This window comes from Onychostoma macrolepis, chromosome 06, assembly GCF_012432095.1.
Source record: "Onychostoma macrolepis isolate SWU-2019 chromosome 06, ASM1243209v1, whole genome shotgun sequence".
NCBI classification, from domain to species: domain Eukaryota; kingdom Metazoa; phylum Chordata; class Actinopteri; order Cypriniformes; family Cyprinidae; genus Onychostoma; species Onychostoma macrolepis.
Window position 1 is genome coordinate 15,553,846 of NC_081160.1, and position 24,137 is coordinate 15,577,982.

The following is a 24,137-nucleotide window of genomic DNA, read 5'->3' on the forward strand; positions in this document are numbered from 1 at the left end:
TGTTCTCAAAGCTCATTGGTTCTTGCAGATATGGTCAGTGCTTTAAAGTTTAAACCTTATACTGTAAAGGCTGAAAATTACACTTATATAAGAAAAACATAAATAAGAAAATGAAATTTAAACAAACGCAACATTTATGATGGGAAGTTAATATACAGTGTGTCCTACTGATACAGCCTCAAGTTTCAAATCAATTTCAAACTTAATCCCATACAGATATTTCCTTTTAAAGTTGCTCAGAGCTGTTATTATCTGTTTCCAGTAGAGGGACTTCCAGTGTAGCTGGTATTCTTCTTACATAACAATCATACATACAGTTCTAATGGGTAAAATGAATAATTAAAGCTGTTAAATATATTCTCACAGCAAGCACATCTAGTTTAAAGTGAAAATTTAATGGTCAACACACCATCTCATCTCAAAGCAAACAGTGAAAAGGCACATTTCCAATCCCAAATATTAAAGGGAACAAAATGTAACATCTGCATTTCGATATAAAGCTGTAAAGTTTAACGACAGTCGGAACAGTGGCTAAATATTGTTAAAACAAACCCACACAGATACTACAGAGTACAACATGACCCTAGTAGACAGAATTCAACTCAGGCTGCACTATGAATACAACAATTAAAAAAAAAAGGAGGACAATGCCTACACTTTATCAGAAGAAAACTAGCCTACACTTATAAGTGTGGATCAATGTGAAACAATTATGAACTCAAAATTATTCTTAGGCCTTTTGTGTTGCAAGGTCATGTGAACAAGCATTTGAAGTTAGAACAAGAAAGTACTGTAGAAGAAGTCCTTTCCTCTTGTTTCTCCATTCAATACTCCTTTTGTCCATTATTATGAGTCACTATTTCCTTTGTCTTCCTCTGCCTCATCAGATTTCTCAGGATCCTGAGAATCAGAACTCGTGTCATTGGCATCGATTGCAAATGGGTCTTCTCCCTGTAAAACCAAAAGATGTCCCATTAAATATTGTTTCAAAAGCCTTATTTTCTAAATGTTTCAATATGCCACAAATGTCATTACCTTCACATACTTCTCATAGCACACCTTCACATTATCATTATTTATTATTGCTTTAGCTGTGACCACGCTGTCTCTTTTTAACTGCTCCTTATAAGCCTTTGAAAGGGAAAAAAACAAGACATACAAGCAAAATGAGAAAAAGCCCATATATAAGATGAAAATGACGGTTCAGGATATTTAGAGAAGTGAGGACAGAGCCATGTTACCACTTTGTTCTTGAGGTGAGTGAGTGAATGAAGATGTTGCTGCACAGAGCTGAAAACCACAGGAATGTGAATGTTACATGCAACACAGTAAACCACCTCCATCCTTCTCATGTAGTCATCTTCTGTCACCCCTGTAAAAACAAGAAGTTTAAATAGTCTTTCAGTATTTGTCTTTGTAGTATGCAAGATGATAAAGCCTCAAAGCATCAAGTGTTAAAAAATACATGTACATCAGTGTATTGATTTATCATATTATACATATTTATGTGATGTTGGCTTGAGTGGAATCATACCTTCCATTATCTTTGCCCATTCATCTTTACTTCGTCCACAAGAAAACTTATGTTTGTGTAGAGTAGAGACAGTTTTATGAAACTTGTGAACCATGCAATCCTGTGCAATAATAGAATGGGGTAAATGTACATTAACATATATTATAAAAATCCAGACTAAAACATCAAGGGAAAAAAAATATTTTAAAATTCTTACATGCAAAAAACTGATGACCTTGTCATCAAATTTGGCTTGCCGACGAATGTAGTCAAGAGTCTCTCTGTGATACGTGCTTCCAAAGTGTTTCTCAATGTCTTTGTCTTCAAACGTGTGGAATTTACAAAAAGCACATGTAAAAGCCCACCTAAAAAAAAAAAAAAAAAAAAAAGGCACTATGAATACTAAAGTGACAGAAATTTGCATTTACCTTGACATTTTTTTCTAAATGTATTTGAATAATTAACGCTTAATTTTGAAATATTTTGTTGTAGCAAGCAAATTTAAATTCTTTAGCCTTCTTACATTTCACAAGTCAACATTTCTCTGCTTCTAAAAGGAATACAGCAGAAGTCATCAAGTTCTGCCTCAAATAATATACAGGTGCTGGTCATATAATTAGAATATCATCAAAAAGTTGATTTCACTAATTCCATTCAAAAAGTGAAACTTGTATATTATATTCATTCATTACACACAGACTGATATATTTCAAATGTTTATTTCTTTTAATTTTGATGATTAGAGCTTACAGCTCATGAAAGTCAAAAATCAGTATCTCAAAATATTAGAATATTACTTAAGACCAACACAAAGAAAGGATTTTTAGAAATCTTGGCCAACTGAAAAGCATGAAAATGAAAAGTATGAGCATGTACAGCACTCAATACTTAGTTGGGGCTCCTTTTGCCTGAATTACTGCAGCAACGCGGCGTGGCATGGAGTCGATCAGTCTGTGGCACTGCTCAGGTGTTATGAGAGCCCAGGTTGCTCTGATAGTGGCCTTCAGCTCATCTGCATTGTTGGGTCTGGAGTCTCTCATCTTCCTCTTGACAATACCCCATAGATTCTCTATGGGGTTCAGGTCAGGCGAGTTTGCTGGCCAATCAAGCACAGTAACACTATGGTCATTGAACCAGCTTTTGGTACCTTTGGCAGTGTGGGCAGGTGCCAAGTCCTGCTGGAAAATGAAATCAGCATCTCCATAAAGCTTGTCAACAGAAGGAAGCATGAAGTGCTCTAAAATTTCCTGGTAGATGGCTGCGTTGACTGTGGACTTCAGAAAACACAGTGGACCAACACCAGCAGATGACACGGCAGCCCAAATCATCACTGACTGTGGAAACTTCACACTGGACTTCAAGCAACATGGATTCTGTGCCTCCACTCTTCCTTCATGCTCTGGGACCTTGATTTCCAAATGAAATGTAAAATTTACTTTCATCTGAAAAGAGGACTTTGGACCACTGAGCAACAGTCCAGTTCTTTTTCTCCACAGCCCAGTTAAGATGCTTCTGACGTTGTCTCTGGTTCAGAAGTGGCTTGGTAGCCCTTTTCCTGAAGACGTCTGAGCGTGGTGACTCTTGATGCACTGACTCCAGCTTCAGTTCTCTCCTTGTGAAGCTCTCCCAAGTGTTTGAATCGGCTTTGCTTGACTGTATTCTCAAGCTTGCAGTCATCCCTGTTGCTTGTGCACCTTTTCCTACCCAAATTCTTCCTTCCAGTCAACTTTGCATTTAATATGCTTTGATACAGCACTCTGTAAACAGCCACACCTTTCAGTAATGACCCTCTGTGACTTACCCTCTTTGTGGGTACCCAGAATTTATACTGTAGGGATGGTCATTTATTCAAACTCAAATGTAAATATTCTAATATTTTGAGATACTGGTTTTTGACTTTCATGAGCTATAAGCTCTAATCATCAAAATTAAAAGAAATAAACATTTGAAATATATCAGTCTGTGTGTAATGAATGAATATAATATACAAGTTTCACTTTTTGAATGGAATTAGTGAAATAAATCAACTTTTTGATGATATTCTAATTATATGACCAGCACCTGTATATACTCTGAACAAAATTATAAATGCAACACTTTTGATTTCGCCCCCATTTTTCATGAGCTGAACTCAAAAATCTAAGACTTTCTCTATGTACACAAAAGACCTATTTCTCTCAAATATTGTTCACAAATCTATCTAAATCTGTGTTAGTGAGCACTTTGCCAAGATAATCCATCTACCTCACAGGTGTGGCATATCAAGATGCTGATTAGACAGCATGATTATTGCACAGGTGTGCCTTAGGCTGGCCACAATAAAAGGCCACTCTAAAATGTGCAGTTTTACTGTATTTTGGGGTCCGAAAACCAGTCAGTATCTGGTGTGACCACCATTTGCCTCACGCAGAGCAACAAATCTCCTTCGCATAGAGTTGATCAGGTTGTTGATTGTGGCCTGTGGAATGTTGGTCCTCCTCTTCAATGGCTGTGCAAAGTTGCTGGATATTGGCAGGAACTGGAACACGCTGTCGTATACGCCGATCCAGAGCATCCCAAGCATGCTCAATGGGTGACATGTCCGGTGAGTATGCTGGCCATGCAAGAACTGGGATGTTTGCAGCTTCCAGGAATTATGTATAGATCCTTGCAACATGGGACCGTGCATTATCATGCTGCAACATGAGGTGACGGTCGTGGATTAATGGCACAACAATGGGCCTCAGGATCTCGTCACGGTATCTCTGTGCATTCAAAATGCCATCAATAAAATGCACCTGTGTTCGTTGTCCATAACATACGCCTGCTCATACCATAACCCCACCACCACCATGGGCCACTCAATCCTCAACGTTGACATCAGCAAACCGCTCACCCACACGATGCCATACACTGTCTGCCATCTGCCCTGTACAGTGAAAACTGGGATTCATCCGTGAAGAGAACACCTCTCCAAAGTGCCAGACGCCATCGAATGTGAGCATTTGCCCACTCAAGTCGGTTACGATGATGAACTGCAGTCAGGTCGAGACCCCGATGAGGACGACGAGCATGCAGATGAGCTTCCCTGACACCATTTCTGACAGTTTGTGCAGAAATTCTTTGGTTATGCAAACCGATTGTTGCAGCAGCTGTCCAGGTGGCTGGTCTCAGACGATCTTGGAGGTGAAGATACTGGATGTGGAGGTCCTGGGCTGGTGTGGTTACACGTGGTCTGCGGTTGTGAGGCCGGTTGGATGTACTGCCAAATTCTCTGAAACGCCTTTGGAGACGGCTTATGGTAGGGAAATGAACATTCAATTCACGGTCAACAGCTCTGGTGGACATTCCTGCAGTCAGCATGCCAATTGCATGCTCCCTCAAAACTTGCGACATCTGTGTGCTGTGTGATAAAACTGCACATTTTAGAGTGGCCATTTATTGTGGCCAGCCTAAGGCACACCTGTGCAATAATCATGCTGTCTAATCAGCATCTTGATATGCCACATCTGTGAGGTGGATGGAGTATCTCGGCAAAGGAGAAGTGCTCACTAACACAGATGTAGACAGATTTGTGAACAATATTTGAGAGAAATAGGCCTTGTGTGTACATAGAAAAGTTCAGCTCATGAAAATGGGGCAAAAACAAAAGTGTTGCATATATATATATATATATATATATATATATATATATATATATATATATATATATTACACACATATATATACACATATATACACACAGTTGCATCTCAAAAATTTTAATATTGTGAAAGTTTAAAAAAAAAAAAAAATGTAACACTTCAAATACTGAAACTTTCATATATTCTAGATTCATTACATGTAAAGTAAAACAGTTCAAAAGTTTTTTTTTGTTGTTGTTGGTTTTAATTTTGATGATTAGAGCTTACATAAGTTCATGAAAGTAAAAAATCCAGTATCTCAAAATATTTGAATATTTAAATTTGAGTTTCATTAAATGACCATCCCTACAGTAGAAATTCCAGGTATCTCTTGTTCTTTGAAACCACAATAATGGGGAAGACTGCTGACTTGGCAATGGTCCAGAAGTCAGTCATTGACACCCTCCACAAAGAAGGTAAGTCATAGAAGGTCATTACTGAAAGGGGTGGCTGTTCACAGAGTGCTGTATCAAAGCAAATTAAATGCAAAGTTGACTGGAAGGAAGAATTTGGGTAGGAAAAGGTGCATAAGCAACCGGGAGGACTGCAAGCTTGAGAATACGGTCAAGCAAAGCCGATTCAAACACGTGGGAGAGCTTCACAAGGAGAGAAGCTGGAGTCAGTGCATCAATAGTCACCACGCTCAGACGTCTTCAGGAAAAGGGCTACCAAGCCACTTCTGAAACAGAAACAACGTCAGAAGCATCTTACATGGGCTAAGGAGAAAAAGAACTGGACTGTTGCTCAGTGGTCCAAAGTCCTCTTTTCAGATAAAAGTAAATTTTGCATTTCATTTGGAAATCAAGGTCTGGAGTCAGGAGGAAGACTGAAGAGGCACAGAATCCAAGCTGCTTGAAGTCCAGTGCGAAGTTTCTGAAGACATGTGATGATTTGGGGTGCTGTGACGTCTGCTGGTGTTGGTCCATTGTGTTTTATCAAGTCCAAAGTCAATGCAGCTGTCTACCAGGAGATTTTGGAGCACTTTATGCTTACATCTGCTGACAAGCTTTATGGAGATGCTGATTTCCTTTTCCAGCAGGACTTTAGCACCTGCCCATAGTGCCAAAACCACTTCCAACTGGTTTTCTGACCATGATATTACTGTGCTTGATTGGCCAGCCAAAATGCCTGACTTGAACCCCATATGGGATCTATGGGATATTTTCAAGAGAAATATGAGAAACAGTCGATCCAACAATCCAGACGAGCTGAAGGCTCAATAGTGCCTCAGCAGTGCCACAGGCTGATCGCTTCCATGCCACACCTCACTGATGCTGGAGTTTGTGCTAAAGGAGTCCCGACCAAGTATTGAGTGCATAAATGAACATACTTCAAAGAACTTGAACTTTTCTGTTTTGCAAATCCTTTTTTTGATTGATCTTAGAAAATATTCTAATATTTTGAGATACTGGATTTTTGAATTTTTATAAGCAGTACGTTGGAATCATCAAAATGAAAACAAAAAAAACTTTTGAAATGTTTTACTTTACTTGTAATGAATCTAGAATATATGAAAGTTCTGCTTTTTGATTTTTATTTCTCCATTCTGTCACAGAGGGAGTTTTGGTTCCTTGCCGCTGTCGCCTCTGGCTTCCTCAGTTGGGGACACTCAATTTCTAGTGATTATCGCCGATTTGATTGCACAGATAATATTTAAACTAAACTGAGCTAGACAATGACAAATCTGAATTCAATAATGAAATGCCTTTAACTGAAAATTGAGTGTTTAATCTTATCATTATACATTACTGACACTCTATCCTCTAATTTGATACTGTTAAGTGCTTTGACACAATCTGTATTGTTAAAAGCGCTATATAAATAAAGGTGACTTGACTTGGTGTGAAAAAGTGTTGGCCCCTTTCCTGATTTTTTAATTTTTTGCATGTTTGTCACACTTTAATGTTTCAGATCATCAAACAAATTTAAATATTAATCAAAGATAACATGCAGTTTTTAAATGAAGTTTTTTTATTATGAAGGGAAAACAAAATCCAAACCCACATGGTCCTGTGTGAAAAAGTGCTTGCCCCCTCCTATTAAATCATGGAAGAACTGTGATTAACCACATTATTTTAGAAAGCCGAGTTAAATTTCACTAGCCAAACCCAGGCCTGATTACTGCCAGACCTGTTGAATCAAGAAATCACTTAAATAGAACCTGTCTGACAAAGGGAAGCATGTTTAAAGAGCAACACATCATTCCGCGATCTTAAGAAATTCATAAACAGATGAGAAACAAAATAGTTGACATGTATCAGTCTGGAAAGGGTTATAAAGCCATTTCTAAGGCTTTGGGACTCCAGCAAACCATGGTCAGAGCTATTATCCACAAATGGAGAAAACTTGGAACGGTGGTGAACCTTCCTAGGAGTGACCAGCCTACCAAAATTACTCCAAGAGCACAAAGACGACTCATCCAGTAGATCATAAAAGAACCCAGAACAACATCTAAAGAACTGCAGGCCTCACTTGCCTCAATTAAGGTAAGTGTTCAAGATTCAACAATAAGAAAGAGACTGGGCAATAACAGCATCCATGGGAGAGTTCCAAGGCAAAAGCCACTGCTGACCAAAAAGAACACAAAGGCTTGTCTCACATTTGCCAAAAATATCTTGATTATCCCCAAGACTTTTGGGCAAATATTCTGTGGACTGATGCGACAAAAGTATAACTTTTTGGAAGGTGTGTGTCCCGTTACATCTGGCGTAAAACCAACACAGTATTTCATAAAAAGAACATCATACCAACAGTCAAACATGGTGGTGGTAGTGTGATGGTCTGAGGCTGCTTTGCTTTACTGCTTATACTGCTTTCTGCACTCTATCAGAAAATCCTGAAGGAGAATGTCCGGCCATCAGTTTGTGACCTCAAGCTCAAGTGCACTTGGGTTATGCAGCAGGACAATGATTCCAAACACAGCAGCAAGTCCACCTCTGAATGTCTCAAGAAAAACAAAATTAAGGTTTTGGAGTAGCCAAATCAAAGTCTGGACTTAAATCCAATTGAAATGCTGTGGCATGACCTTAAACAGTCCATTCATGCTCGAAAACCCTCCAATGTGGCTGAATTAAAACAATTCTGCAAAGAAGAGTGGGCCAAAATTCCTCCACAGCGATGTGAAAGACTCCTTGCCAGTTATCGCAAACGCTTGATTGCAGTTGTTGCTGCAAAGGGTGGCACAACCAGTTATTAGGTTTAGGGGGCAAGCACTTTTTCACACAGGGCCATGTGGGTTTGGATTTTGTTTTCCCTTCATAATAAAAAACTTCATTTAAAAACTGCATGTTGTGTTTACTTGTGTTATCTTTGATTAATATTTAAATTTGTTTGATGATCTGAAACATTAAAGTGTGACAAACATGCAAAAAAAATGTACAAAATCAGGAAGGGGTCCAACACTTTTTCACACCACTGTATATATAAAAATATAGAATTTTTTTTAATAGATTAAAATAATAAATGAATATCCAGAAAATCAAGCAACGAGTCAGTTGAAATTTCAGTGTTCACCTGTGCTTATCTCCATATTTTTCATGATTCTTCTCTCGTCGTCTTCTGCGCTTCTCTCTGGCTCGAACTTTCTTACCAAGTTCTACACTCAAATATTAAACCATGCTTGCATTGAATTATGCTGTGAGATAAAACTTTTTTCCAATTTAATAAACAATAGAATATAAAAGCCATACCATGCTCTTCATTTGTTTCCTTGGTTTCGGAAGAAATACAACTGTCCTGTAGAAAAGACAAACTCTAGTATCACAGGACTGATTTTGATCTTTAATTGTGAATTCTTACCTTTGAAATGTGTGGTCCTAAAAAAAGAACAAAAAAAGCATTGTAAGCTTCAATGTAAGTCAATTTTTGAAAAATACAGTAAAGAAAGTGCAACAATTTAACAATTTGTCCATTTTTTAAATCATGTTTGGTCTATCAAAGCAGCGCTTCACATACCTACAATGCTGATTATGCTGGGAGTTGCTCTTACTATCCTCTTTTTTTTAACCATCTTGCAAGGAGGTGCTGGTTCCATCATCTTCCTCTTGGTCCCTCGAAACACCAAAGCAGCTGATTTTGAGTAGTATCTCTCTATGCAAATAGATGGGTTCTGACTAGAGCACTGTGGAAGATGAAGAGATGAAACAATGAAAGTCTTTGCTTTTGCTCAATAGATAAACTAGACACCAGACGTACCCCTACATCTTGTCCTTTAGCCTCAGGTACAACAGCATCTCTTGCGTGGTAGTTTCTGTGCACATATGAGTGCATGTCTCTGCCCCGTGAGCCAATCGGTGCTGGCCGAGAGTGTGAAGGAGAGTACAGGCTGGAGGAATCGGAGAGGTTAGATGTTGAGTATTGACTCTCTCTGCCGCTGTCCGAAAACGGAGACCTGGACCTTTGAGAAGACATGACGAAGGGCCAGTCCCAGTTTGACAAGACGTCTGCACCCCAGGTGGATGAACAGGTGTCACTGTACCCTCCATTAGAATTATCAAAAACGCTATCTGCATCTTCAGTGTTCAAGGACCCAAGTCCAAAAGATTCATAGGCACCATATCTGATGAAAAAATAAATGGTAGCACTTTTCAGAGACTGAATATTTTTTTTATTAACTCATAAAACATAACTTATATAATAAAATGTATAAAATTAAAAATACATTTACAATTCATTTTTAATTTATATATTTTTTATATTCATTTATTTTTAAAATAAGTTTTTTTTTTTTTTTTTTTTTGTGAAGTTTTACCAAACAAACTACTTTTAGAATAAATGTGTTAAAGATCTCCAACATTTGATATAGGAGAGCGGTTTCTGTTGCCTCCTCAGAAAAGCATAAGGAGGATCCTCTGACAATTCTTACCTGTCAGAGCCTTTGGTCTCAAAGGACTCAGAGGATGCAAACGATCCAAATAATGGCTGACTGTAGCATTTCCCTGGGCATTTGACAAGTGAATGTGATTATTTGAGAATGCTATGGGAATGCACCTCATTCAGAAACAAGAAGTACAAGACAGCAGTATATAACAATGTAGCAATATAAGAGTAGAGATTAAATTACCTGAATTTTCAGCTGATGATGGGAACATTTCATCCTTATCGTAAGTCCTTTAAAACAGATTGTATAATGTCATAATTAAAGCCTTGAATAAACATAAAATAATACTAGCAAGTATTGACTCCATAATTTTGCTGACAGGTACTGTAAATTAAGCAAAGGACTATCTGTTATCTTGTAAGCTTTTCTATGGTACTTCATAAAGTATTTAATTTAGAAGTCAAACAATACTTTTTTTAATGGCCAATATATAATGATCAGGCAGGGTAAAAGTCTATAAAGGTAAATGGGAGACAATTTATTTTACAAAAAAAAATAATAAATAAATTTTTAAAAAGTCATGCCATAAATGGGAGATTAAACAAAAAATAAATAAATAAATAAAAAGGTGAAAGCTAAAATTTACGGTTTTAAGTGTTGCAGAAATTCTTCACCATAGTCTGTGAAAAAAGGTCCATGTTCTTCAAGTTAAAAATGAAAGAAAACCTGTTTGGTATGACACTGTTTATGTAAGAAAGCACAAAATAATGTGTGAGTGTTTAGGCCTAATCCACAATAATTGTTTGAACAGTTTTTCAGTAATGGCAGCAACTGTTTGAACACCTTTTTAAGCAATGCCAGCAGCATTAAAAGGATGTCCCAGTTTTGTACCAGGTAAAGTTGTTCAGGTTTGTCATAAAACACTTGTAGAGAGCACAAACATTGACACATATAACTACTCTATGAATGGGCCTTTGCAAGAAAATTAACACTACAGTGTTAATTTTGCCCTGGTGTTTGGATACTTCAAGATTTACTTGTGACATTGAAACATAACACCTTGCTATATTTACATCCATTTTGCACCATCAATTCTTACTTTTATTTAACGAAAATGCGTGTTTCGTGCTGTGGGAAATGTTACATTGCCTGGCATGCTGTCATGTAAAACTTTGATTTTTTATTTATTTATTGTAATTATGTATTATGCACATTTATGCAAACAAAAAACATAACATTTAGTGATTAAAATGCAACTAAACAAAAGTCTAAATGCCTTTGTAAGGCATTGTAAACACTGAGCTCAGACCTCATTTAAAACGTACCCATTTTTCCGTTTCACCGGTTCTTTTTCAACAAAAGTAACGTTACTTCTAAATGCAACATAAAGGACGCCTCACTTACCACATAAACGAGAGTCAATCAGTCCCACCGCGTTAAATTAAAGCAGGTGTCACTGAAATCATTTCCCGCTAGAAACAAACTAAACAACGGTGTCATGAAACGTTAAAGCTGGTTTGCGACACTAATTCTGCTACTTCAGAACCATTTCCTTATGAACGTTATCTTCCTCCAGAGGGCGCTAGTGGTTCACAAACCAAACTTACAGCCCCAATTCGGGCCCATTCAAATACTTTTGGTTTCACTGAAGGCATTTGTACTATAAAATAGGCCTATATAATCGGATTGATACAGCCTTACAATGTAATGAATCTAAACTAAATGATTAAATACACGACTTTTCCAGTAATCACAAACATCAGCGCTGTGAAAGGTTGGTACCACGTGACAATGCCGTATCTTTTTTTTACTTTTTTTTTTTTAGCATCAGCACCTTCAGTTGAACAATTAACACCGGTCAGAGAGTAACAATATCCATTATATAGTAAATATAGACACTGAATAGTCCAATGAGAATTATTAATGTTAATTTATGGTACATAACCACTTTGAAACAACTTCAGACCCACCAAACTCCGCCCCTTTGTGATATCAGCTTGTTATTCATTCATTCATTCATACATACATGCATGCATAAATAGAGCAGCAAAATATTTGTAACACTTTCAAGACGTCGTCCTTCACCACTAGAGGGAGCTCAAACCTAAACCACTGTGCAAGGATGCCACTGAACTAGCAAGACATTTCGAGGTGAAAATTGTTTCGGTATGTTTTGATTTTGAGATTGGATTTATTAAAGGGTCTTGTTTTGAAATACTATACTTAATATAACTCTATACATATTAAAAGTTATATGGCACATTATTACTCTCTTAAATTATATTAACTCCTCAATATATAGGTTAGCTTTTAGTTCCTTATGCTGTATTGCATTAGTTCTTAATCCTGGACCTGGGGACCCCCGCTCTGCAAATGTTGCATGTTCCCCTTACCTAACACGCTTGATTCTGATCATCAGCTTGTTAGGACAGACTCCATAAACTGAGCCGAGTGTGTCAGATAAGGGAGACATAGCCTACAAAATGTGCAAAGCAGGGGTCTCTAGGACTAAAATTAAGAACCACTAATGTAATGAAAATTGTAACATTTCAAACAACACAGACACCAAAATACATTTTCAATGTATTTATTATATTAAAAATTGCAAGTTGCAAATTTAACATCCTTTCAAACAAAACGTGATTAGGAGCAAAGCAGACTAAATTCATTCTCCTTTCCATCAAAACTGGAAAGGCTAATCCGTGAAGGGATGCAGTATCAGGCTACATTCAAGGCTGAAGAGCAATACACCTTCAAGTAGCTTGCTGAAAAATAAAATACATTTCCTTTGTTCTGAAAATAAGTACTCAGTCGGAATGAACAATAAGTATTTTATGTACCTGAATGTACACGTTGTTTTTTTTTGTTGTTGTTGTTTTTTATGGTGGAATCATTTCAAATCAGGTACACCGTAGTAAAACTATTAGTAGGTTATAGAAATGGAACATAAATTAATAAATCTCTACATAAAAGAACAAACAAACTTTCATTCCAAACATCAAACAGAACCAACAAATAGTTACATCGTACAAAACCTATATTGTAATCTAATTTAAAGTTACTCAAAACATTGAAACTCATCTTTAGATTCATATGTGGTTATAAGTATTGTCAGACACACATGTATCAAAAATGATTTTCAAGCCTCATCTGGCACGACATCAAGATTCTTGAGGGGTCACAAAGATACCAATTACAGGTCAGACCCTGCAGCATTTCAGTAGGACAAATATAACCGTGTGGGAAGTGCAATTCCACAAAATGACTAGACAACTCTTCTGTGAAATGCAAATAGGTCAAAAACTAAAATTTGTTCAAAATTTTATTGGTTTTAATTTTAAAAAAAATACAATGGACGTCATCCAAATTATTAAATTACTATTAACCCTGCAATCCATGTACACTACAGGCGAATTAAATACCATCCAATCTATTGAAAACTTTCATAAACAAATGAATGCTTTGAAGCAAACACCACTTAATCCATGTCAACAATTAAAGCAGCTAAGTATTACGGATACCCTTTACTTTTCAAGAGAACAGTTGCACTTCCTCTTCATACAAATTACTGACTTCAAATAAAATGAGGAAATGGTTAAGGAGTTATAGGGTGCAACAGTGAAACCATTTATGTTATTATAGCATGCTAAGGGATAGTTTACCAAATTTAAACTCTGTCTTTATTTACTCACCCTAATGTTATTTCAAACCTTTATGACTTCCTTCTGTAAAACATAATACACATAAAATAAATTACAAAAATGAAATAAAAAATCTAAGAGTCAATGCGATCCAAACAACTTTCATTCTTTCATACAGGTTGTCTAGATGTCTGGAATGACATTAGAATGAGTAAATGATAACAATCTTTATTTTCGATTCAATTATAAAACAACTATTAAATCTGGACCATGTTTTATTACTTTATGACAGATTTGTTACTTTGTCAAGAAAAATGAAACAACAAATGTTCAGATTAGGAATATCTAACACGTAATTCCAGCATTGGCATGAATATCGATACCTAACATCTGGCAAGTCACTTTTTGTGCATTTGCCTCAAAAGCTGACTGCATGGGCATGCACAGCACAGACAGAGCAAGGTAACTTAAAACAGTGATTCACACAATGCAAGCATTTTCATTACTTTTACTCGCCAGTACGGGCTAACAGTAAAGCAGATGGTAGTCATATACAGTTACAGGCTAACATATGATGTTAGAATATATATATCAGGGCAGTTTACCTATACATGTCTACTGGAGGTTTTGAGCATTAAGGACCATGCAGTGTATACACATTACGGTCTGTCCCATCATATGGTGTTATATACAAAACATGCACAAGTCAAATGAGGTCAACATAACTTATGCATTACTTCTGTAACCCACATGAAAGGATGATGTTAAAAGGAAAAGGCTATTTTATTGCCAAAACTTGCACAGACTAAAGGTATCATGTGCATTGCACTGCATCAACAAACATTGTTATTCAGTTCCAAGTGTTTTGGTTAATAGACAATGAATAGGTGGACAGTTTCATTAAAACAAAGTTCAAACGGATAGCAACTGAGGTATAAATATACTGCTTGATTGAATCTTGGCCGGTTATGATAACTTTGTATCAATGCAAACATTCAGTTTGTTAAACACTTTAGAGCACATCTTAAATTACTTTAGTGCAATTTTATCTAAACCCAAATGAGAATTCCTTTTTGGGGAATTCCAGGGAGACTTTTTCACTTATTCTTTTACTACTTATAGTCAAGTAGAGTAGTTGTGATTAACTTTAAAATAAAATGTCAGTTGTTCTTGGTTCTCCCAAACAATAAATACAATCATTAATGGTACCACAATACACAATGCATATGATGCAGTCTGTGCAGATAACAGCTGGTGAAAATGTTAACATGAATGCTACTGAAAATGAACAAAAAACAAAAGTGATCTGAATTATACTTCAACTGTAACATGGGCAAATGAAAAAAAAAAAAAAAACATTTTAAAAGAACAAAAACCCATGCAGACAAGCATAATCATCTCAAACATTTGAATAATTCTTAAGAATTCTATGCACTAAGCATAGTTGAAATTAACAAACCTTTATATTGGCTTGCCGGCAATTTGTTTTGGCCTGTGCAAAAAAAGACATTGAATGTTAACATAAGTTTTGATACTGGACTCATTCCTTACACATAGAACATCCATTCACGCCCACAGTCCTGGATAAAACAACAAAGGTTTTTAAAAAAAAGAAAAACAAAACAAACAGAACACTGCCTTTTGCGCACTGTTTCCGTTCACTCAGAAAACCATCTTACCAGTTTTTTCCTGACCCACACTCACACTCCGTTAGCAAAATTAGCACTGGTTTCCTGACTTATGCTCTCTTTGACCTCTAGGGGCAGTGAATCAAAAAGGTGGTCCTCCATAATGAGGCCATTTCGGCGCAAGAGTCGGCACTGGCCAAGCTGTGCGGGCAGACGATCCAGGCAGTTCCCCTTCAGCTCAAGATGAGTCAGCTGCAGCAACTGCCCGATTTTCTCTGGCAGCGACAAGATGCAATTGTGCCCAAGGGATAGGGTACGCAACTTTGTGCATTTGAACAGCTGCTTGGGTACCACTTCCACCTTGTTTCCTGTGATGGCAAAGTGCTGTAGATTCTGGAGAAACCCCACCTCTGGAGGAATCACTACGATGGAGTTGTGGCTAACATCCAGGTATCTCAGTTTAACAAGATTGAACAGAGTGGTAGGCAAGGTCTCTAGTTTGTTATGTGACAGATAGAGGAACTCTAGGTTTTTTACGTGACTTATGGACAATGGGATGGAAATTATTTTATTGTGCCACAGTTTGAGGCAGTTAAGCCGTTTGAGGTGCTGGAAGCTGATGACCTCTTCAATGGTACGGATATTGTTCGATTTCAAGTCCAACTCCTGCAGGTTGGTCAAACTAAAAATTGCATGCGGTATCCGCTCCAGTTCACAATTGTGCAGCTCCAGTTCAGCAAGGTTCATCATCTTTTTCAGGCTGTTCAACACCAAGAGTTTAGTACCATCATTGTGAACCACAAGTTTGATCAGGTGGGGCGATAAGTCCGTAATGTTAGTCGGGACCTTGGTAAGGTTGCTCTTCAGATGTAGGATCTTTAGATGCCTCAAGTCCCTGAGGGACTCTAATCCTATCATTTTGTTATTCTCGGAGTTCAAGTTTCCCACCAAGTAGAGCTCTCTCAAGTTCTTCAGCATGTAAACCCAAGTGGGAATCTCTCCTACGTCCGTAAACTTGACATGAAGGCACCGGAGGTGATCGCGGAGAAAACTGAATGCAGTCTGTTCAACTTTGGCAGGGCAGTGGTAAAAGTGCAACTCGTGGAGGTTGACCATCTGGGAGATTTTCGCTGTGATACGTGCCTCTGGGATGAGTTCTAGTTTCAGGACCTCTAAATCAGTGAGGTCAAAGACCGCATCAGGAACGCCCGAGAGCATAAAAAGATGCAGCTCGAGCTTGTCCTGCGCATTGCGAGTCACGTGTTGGCGTAGTTTCTCAAAGGTCCACTCGTGGTTTAAGCTGATTTCCCGCAGTTTGTTCTCGCTTACCTCTGAGAGAAAGACACCGAAACGTTTTGAGTACAATTGGTCATACTGGTCCACCATGTGTAGGAGGAAAGCAAAGTCATTCTTCACATCTGGGATATCACTAAAACTGCTTTCTTCTCGCACTTTCTCAAAAGAGTACTCTTTAAGAGGCCGTCTAAACAGCCAAAAGAGAGTGTAAATGCAAACCAAGCCATAAACAAAAATGAGGACAATGTAGCTAACGAGGAGCTTTTTCAACATGAAAGCCATGTTATGGGTGCATTTAAATTTTGCGTATCCAGTTAAATGCTTAATATCAGGCTCACAATCATGATCGAATTTAATGGACGTGACAAAGGTCATGGTGTAGCACAGAATCAGAATGAATTTGACCGTTTTTATTATTGTTTGAGCTACATACAGTTTGTAGATCATGTCGCTGTCTTCGACATGTGTGCGAAACTTCCTCACTTTCTCAAAAAGTGCTTTAGCTTGTTCTCCATCTTTCTTATCAAGTATTGTCATACTTGGAACCTCAATGACTGGCTTCTCTGCAGAAAACTTGATGCTAGATTTTGCGAGCATAGGTGTGGACTGATTTGGACTTCCCTCCTCACTGCTGGTTGAAAGATGCTTTGGTAATGTAGAGGCTCCAGTCAATCTCTGCTTATTCTCTTCGGAGTCTTCACAGGCTGTCTCAGACAATGCCTTGGTTGTCCAAGGGGACTCAAAACATTTGCCCAAAATAGACACAAAATGCTCAATTTTGGAACTGGTCTTTGGATACTTGAACCAAAAGTTACTGCTTACCATGAGAACAATAGTGTGAATGAGAGCTAGGTATGGAAAGTATTTTGAATACCATGGAAGGGCAACATGGTAGCACATCTGATTAACAAAGACATACTGCTGAAAATCCAGATTTGTTCGTAAACCCGTAGGCTGAGGTTGCTTGACAGCAAACGACTGTGGGAAGTGTTGGACAACACTGTCGGTTTGTTCTTTGCTTGCTAAAGGTGCAGCTGCCAATGTCACATGGCCTCCTCCTGTCCCTGAGCCAAGTGCTTTCTCTGGTGGCCTTTCCGTGGCCACAGGGGTTTGGTCCTCCAACGATTCCAGAACAGGAAGGCAAACCACCTGATCTTTGGTTAACTGCATGGTCCCGGCAAATATGGCCAGCATTAGCATGACCACACCCAGGTAATCCATAAAGACGTCCCACCATGGTTTCAGTATCCGATAAGTTGGCTGGATGTCATTTAGAGAGGCAACTTCTGTGAGGGTAAACATTCCTACATGAAGACATAAAAACAAAAACAAGTATTTAGTATATAGTATTATCAATGACAAATAAGAATGTCTGAGAAAAGGACAAATCTTTTTATTTTATTTTTTTTAATTTCTCATTAAAAACACGTGTAACAACTTCTTATATATTCACTCTGTATTAATGTTGATTTCATATAGCACTGAAAAACTAAATCTAATCTTTTTCAATTTAGCATCTTTAATTTTCTATTTAATAAGTGTTGTGGTGTCATCATGAAGTGTACACACACACACACAAAAAAAAAATTTAATAATAAAAGTTATATATTTTTTTCCAAGGTAAAAAAATTATTTATTTTTGGGAAGTCACACCACATGACATTTTTACAACCTGAATTAACTTTGCCTTGTCAAAGACGTCAAATTATCTGATATTTAATACTTAAAATATGTATAACACCTATATATATATATATATATATATATATATATATATTTGTGTGTGTGTGTGTGTGTGCGTGCTTATTTTAAAAATGCATCAGCATTGTTATTCTTACAATGACAAATACACAACATATAAAACGTTTAATTTTTGCTTGTTCTTAACTTAATAAACAAATCCAAGTACCTCAATGTTACACTCCCTGCTATGTGAAATGCAGGCTTGACATAACATAAGTCTCATTCTCATATTCCATTAAATCAATGCACAAATGCAAGGAGTGGCCTAATACACCACTAAAGATAACAAATGGTCCCGTCGCTTGGGGAGACATCCTAGTGTCTCTGTCCTGTATCACTTTTCACAGCACAATGCTTGGTCACTGCTCAGGCACAAAAGCACTGCATTAGACTTTCTTATTAGATTATCAGCCTTCGTGGGCCCCTACTGTACTGCATGAAGACAATAGTACTGCAGTGGTGAGCCTGGCCAAAGACAATGTTGTCTTTAATATCAAGTTGCAAGCCTCTGCTCTGCAAAATTCAGGCATTTTGCAGGGGTACTATTGACGTGTGGAGCTCAACTTTCACATTGCTAAGACTTACCAATAAACATTCAATAGACAAAATTGAATGACCTTCTCACTGTCAAGAAACAATTGACTGAATGTCATAATGATTAATTAACTTGTATTTCACTTGGCTAATCCAGCTGTTATTTATATAAATCATAATTGTTTTGAATAATATGAATTCATTGTTGGATGATTGAGTTATTCTCCTTGAAGCAATGTGTTATCAGATTACATGAACTATTACTTGATACTTTTAATTTTTCCATGAGGCCTTTTGCACATAATTTACTGCCTCTAGGATCTACTAATAAAACAAAGTCTAGACTTGCTTCACAAGACAATCACATTCCATCCAAGTCACAAGCGCTTTGTTCTTGTGCTTCGCCTGTCCTACAGATCTTTCGTTCAAATCTTACACTGCCTTTGATGTTAACATGTCAACTGTAAGCATAAGGAAAATGTTTAAGTAAAAAATACATAAAATTTTGTATTTCGTCAATAAATGTAAAAAGAAAAGAAAAGAAAAAGAAAGTGCGTCACGGATGAACATCTTTAAAGTGGTGCAATTCAATTCAAGACTGGCGTTAGTTACAGTAATAGCTATATATGCAGAAGTCCTCCCTCTACATTAATTGGTCTCTAATTTAGTACAATTACACAATAGCTTATTTAGCCAAGTCGGATTACCGTAAACAACAATTACTACTTTCTTAGTGTGTTGCCATGGGGTTAGAAAAGCACACGTGATTTCTCAAAAGGCACATAATTATTTACAGATGCATATTAAATGACAGCAAAGAGATAGACAGTGCATTCAAAAACCTAGATTCTGGCTGGATATTCCAACAGGGTGATCTATTTTGGTCGATCTGTCATTTTACAAGAATGAACATCTGTAGAGCTCATCACTTCTTTGATGGTACTTCACTGTGAAAAAAGAAAAAAATCAGTCCTTTAAAGTAAAAATTAATACAAGCCTATCAAATGAAGTGGAAATTGAGCACACAGCCACCAACAAGACTGTGAATAATATTAAGTCACCTAATAAATTTAATGCTCAAAGACTGGTAAAGTAGGACTCAACAAGACATCAGAGAATGTCTGAGAACTGCTTTTCCCACTGCTTACCCAAAATCATTCGCTAGACATCAGTTCCCAAGATCTACAGCTAGAAGGTTACACACACTAACCCTATGAGAGCTGAGATGTTAAGCAGGCTTGCAAATGTTTTGAAAAGTCAACAATAGGCATTTTCTGTTCCACTGCAAGTAATAAATAAACAAATAAAGTATATGACGTGATATGATAGGATAGGATTAGGATATGACAATGCAGACTCTCAGACTAATGAACCTTTCATTATACTTGCATTTATAGCATTCACAGGCAGGAAACACTTATACAAACAACTCCAAAGAGCATTTGTCCATTTCCTCAACTACTCTCATCATTCAACATGCTCCACACACTAGTGCACTTTACATGCATCTGATGAACTGGCATCACTCAGTAAGTGAGTACCAATTGTTTTAACACTTTTTGAAATCAGCAACAGTCCCACCAAATAATACTAAAAGGTCTGCCACAGGCTTGCTTCTTTATACTTTTTATATGCCATATGTTTCTGTAGCAATCTATGCATTATGTATTTTACATATAATTTGCCTTTGATTCCTTTGTTCCACTAGTTTTATCATTTCTAGACAGGTGTAGAAAACGGTGCAAGGTATTAAATACTATAAAACAAAATAAAAAATTCATAAGCTGACTTAGCAAAGACTAATGGTTCTGTGGCACTTCCAAACATATGGTTGCATTGTTTTAGTGATACATGTCAACCACTGTCCATCCTGTTTGTCTAAATGATGGCATGTTGGAGTGTTTAGAAAACCTGTTTGCAAAGCATTCTATCTACATTTTATCTAAAGCTGTTAGTTAGCCTACACACACACACACACACACACACACACACACACACAAAAAATAAATAAATAAATAAAAAAATCACTTCATAAATTTGAGGTAAACAAATGTTTTGGTCTGAAATTGAATTAATTAACTACTGTTTCCTAAAACAAAAAGGGCAAAACAATTGCAATTTAATTGGCTTATTTGGAAATAGGTTATCTTATAATTTCATATTTCAAAACATTTTTTGAAAATATAACATTGAGAGAATAGCTGGGATTCTGACTAATAAATCAGAGTTGCATAATTAATTCTGGTCTTTCACTCATTTTTTCCAGTCTATGGTGATAGTTTTTAACCTCACCTGCATAACACAACCTTAACCCACAAAAAACACAATTACCATCACAGCTAGCCTTATTTAACCTCAGTCTGGGCTTTTACCCCATAACTAGGTCACGGCTGCAGCTGTTATTTTCATTTGCTGTGTCTCAAACAGAAAATTTAAATGACAATACTGTTAACCAATCATGTCTCTTCATGTTATCCTGCAGATTTCAGTTTTGGGGCAACCATTTGTGTCCCAGTATACGTACAGTTTCCTGTAGGTCAGTGAATTAAAATAAAACATTATTGTAATGATGTATGAATTCATGTATGTATGTATGTATGTGTGTAGAAAACAAACAAACAAACAAACAAACAAAAACAAGATTAAAGGCTGAAACTGAAAATCTGTTCATATCTGCCAAGTCAAGTGAAATCAAAATCAGGAAATCAAGAATAATTAATATTAAGGTAGGTCAACCAAAAATGTTAAATATCTTCTGCAAATAAATAGGCCAATCCAATATTACCAAATGTGTCTCAAAAATGACAGCAAAAGAAACTGGTAAATCTAAATCCACTTTTTTCTTTGTTGTTGTTGTTGTCATCAAGTTAACACTTTAACTTGAAAACACTGGCTGTCTCAAGTACAACTGTATGATGGGCAACAGTGTAAAATATTATGAAACAAATTATGTAATATGCATTACCCAGAAATTGGATAAATTGGTAACTTCTTACAAGAGACCTAAAATTCACATCACTAGTTATATATCAGCTTATGCAACTGTTTGAACAGTCAATACAGTTTGTACAGTCTCCTTCAAAAAGTGCCCAAACCATCTCGCTTTGGCTGCTCTGAACTACTCTGATAGTCTTCATAAACACAACCTCAAGACAAGATAGGCTACTCGACTATTTGTAATATTTCAGAAATAGATGCATAGCATCACGTATATACTTACTGTCTCATATAAACGTCATCCATGCAGCACTTTAATTCCTGAGAATCTGAAACACATTTTATCCACTTGTCCTTGCCGTAATGGGGATACTGTTGTAGATAAATATGCGGTCCACTCGTGTGGGAGACGTCCTTTTGAGTGCATTCACGCCATTGTGTTTCTATACCGGGTCACGACATATATACGACAATGGTTTGCTTCCCAATAACACGTAAACTGCGAGCAGAACGCGATTTACGGGAACGGACTGGAATATTGCCTATGAACGCAATCCGGTGTCTTGTCATGTCTTCGCGGTTCTGTGCAGATTAACGCCGCTCAGGAAGGAAACCGTTGGAGGTCTGAAGACACTGTTGTGTTAAAGCGGAAAAAGTGTCGGTACAAAAGGACAACTTACTAATCATTTACCCGAAAGGGCTTTATGCACATGTAAGGGTCCCCGCTCATCTCGTTATTATGGTACATTCAGTACCGCGCGCACAGCGGCAGAGTCAACCAGTCTGCACCAGTTCTCTGCACTGCATATCCGCCACCTTAAACCCCAACAAACACACATTTACAGGCTCATACATACCTCAAACTAAAGCTGTCATTTTAAAAACGTCAACCCGTCCACGATGCCCATGCGTATGAAATGATGAATGAGAAATGTCTGTAATAAACATAAATGTACTGTCAAATAGAGGAAGTGCATGTGGGCGGAGCTAAAGTTTACGGGAGGATTTACGCGCGAAACACCTGACCGGTGTTCAGAAGTTACTAAGCAACCAAACCCCGTTTGTTACACTTGAACTGTTACAAGCCTGAAGGCACTTTCCACGAAAAGGGTACTAAATCGGGTTTGAACCGTCAATGTTAAATTATTACAAAGTATGCCAGTATGAGTAACTAGTAACATAGCTGCAAATTTAGCTTAAATTAAGCTGTCACGCAGAAGGGGCATGCTACGATTGTTGGCTTGTATTTAGCCTACCTCTGATTATTTTTATCTATTTATTTCATATATTCAGAATTATTTTGTATAGTGACTTGTTTGTGTAACAGGACTGAATGGTTGAGACTGATGTATGTAGTCAGTGTTTAGTATAGAGGAAATCTACCATGATTTTTGTGCCAGATTCCAATAATTTTACATTTTATATATCAAATTAGCATCATTGATTATCCTACAGTTTAAGTATGCATAGTTCTAAAATAAAGTTGGCTGAACTCTATACCTGATATTTATGCCCTCGGTTTTACAGACAAGGTTTAAACTAGTCCCAGATTAAATGCATAGTCCCAGATTGAGTTGTCTCAACTGAAAATATCTTGCTCTGACATCTTAAAATATGTCAGTGGCATTGTTCTGTGTCAAGATGCTCACCTGTAATGTATTCTTTTATGGCATTTTTGTAAAAGTTGCTTAAATATCTTAATTTAACTAAGGCCTAGTCCTGGTTTAAACTAAGACCCGTTTATGAAACCGGGCCATGATAAACCAGCTAAATGTTAAACTCCATACTTTTTGAGTTTGTCGCCTTGCATAGGCAAATAATACTTAACATATACAATTATACTGTTACAAAAATCAAAACAATATGCAAATACAAAGTGTAGTTATTAGACACTATAAAATAACGGGGGAAAAACTCACCTTATGTCATGCATTTTCATGCATGCTTTTGCAAGCTTGCTGTCTTGTTTATATGTAAATGAAATCCTTTATGTTTTACAAGCAAACCATATGGTTGCAAATAAGATTAAACAGACTTTGCCTTCCCCTCCCCACCGGACAACCAGGTTCTGTGGGTTTTGCTTGTATTTATTTGCCACATGAACGATTTAGTGTTGGTCACTGGTGTGGTTATTTTATGTGACTAGCCACCTGCACACACAGAGGGAGACAAAGGAAAGACATCAGAAAACCTAACAGAAAACTCTCAGTTTGATTGAAACAAAGTGTGACAAGGTGAATACCACATTACAATATGTGCCGCAGGCAAATTCTGGGTACATGAAGACATTTCTTGGCACTCAAACTCTTCAGGAATATAAAGAAAATACTGTGAAAGACTATCTTAGCTTTAGCTTTGGTGATG

At 37.1% G+C, this 24,137-nt stretch overlaps 2 protein-coding genes across 9 annotated transcripts; both read right to left on the reverse strand.

Annotated features, from left to right (window-relative positions):
• Window positions 1-23: 23 nt before the first annotated feature.
• Window positions 24-13,724, reverse strand: znf326 (zinc finger protein 326). Of its 3 annotated transcripts, none has more exons than XM_058778844.1 (13): window positions 11,399-12,447; window positions 10,238-10,284; window positions 10,040-10,112; window positions 9,376-9,733; window positions 9,130-9,295; window positions 8,974-8,990; window positions 8,865-8,910; window positions 8,689-8,770; window positions 1,731-1,878; window positions 1,535-1,634; window positions 1,242-1,372; window positions 1,036-1,131; window positions 24-951 (listed from the first exon to the last, which is right to left on the reverse strand). In XM_058778844.1, exons 1-13 carry the CDS (start codon window positions 11,401-11,403, stop codon window positions 847-849), a joined length of 1,374 nt encoding a protein of 457 aa, XP_058634827.1. In that variant the 5' UTR covers window positions 11,404-12,447; the 3' UTR covers window positions 24-846. The 3 variants fall into 3 exon arrangements, with proteins under 3 accessions (XP_058634827.1, XP_058634830.1, XP_058634826.1); XM_058778847.1 differs by lacking the exon at window positions 11,399-12,447 and adding an exon at window positions 13,687-13,724 and having other exon boundaries at window positions 35-951; window positions 9,370-9,733; XM_058778843.1 differs by having other exon boundaries at window positions 37-951; window positions 9,370-9,733.
• On the reverse strand, window positions 12,566-22,774 carry lrrc8db (leucine rich repeat containing 8 VRAC subunit Db). 6 transcript variants are annotated; one of them, XR_009271697.1, is made up of 4 exons: window positions 22,631-22,774; window positions 15,315-17,863; window positions 15,095-15,127; window positions 12,566-13,719 (listed from the first exon to the last, which is right to left on the reverse strand). XR_009271697.1 is itself a non-coding variant. In XM_058778842.1 (3 exons), exon 2 carries the CDS (start codon window positions 17,859-17,861, stop codon window positions 15,336-15,338), a length of 2,526 nt encoding a protein of 841 aa, XP_058634825.1. In that variant the 5' UTR covers window positions 17,862-17,863; window positions 22,631-22,774; the 3' UTR covers window positions 12,566-15,127; window positions 15,315-15,335. The 6 variants fall into 6 exon arrangements, 4 of the variants coding, with proteins under 4 accessions (XP_058634825.1, XP_058634823.1, XP_058634822.1 ...); XR_009271696.1 differs by having other exon boundaries at window positions 15,095-17,863; XM_058778842.1 differs by having other exon boundaries at window positions 12,566-15,127.
• Between the last annotated feature and the right edge of the window lie 1,363 nt (window positions 22,775-24,137).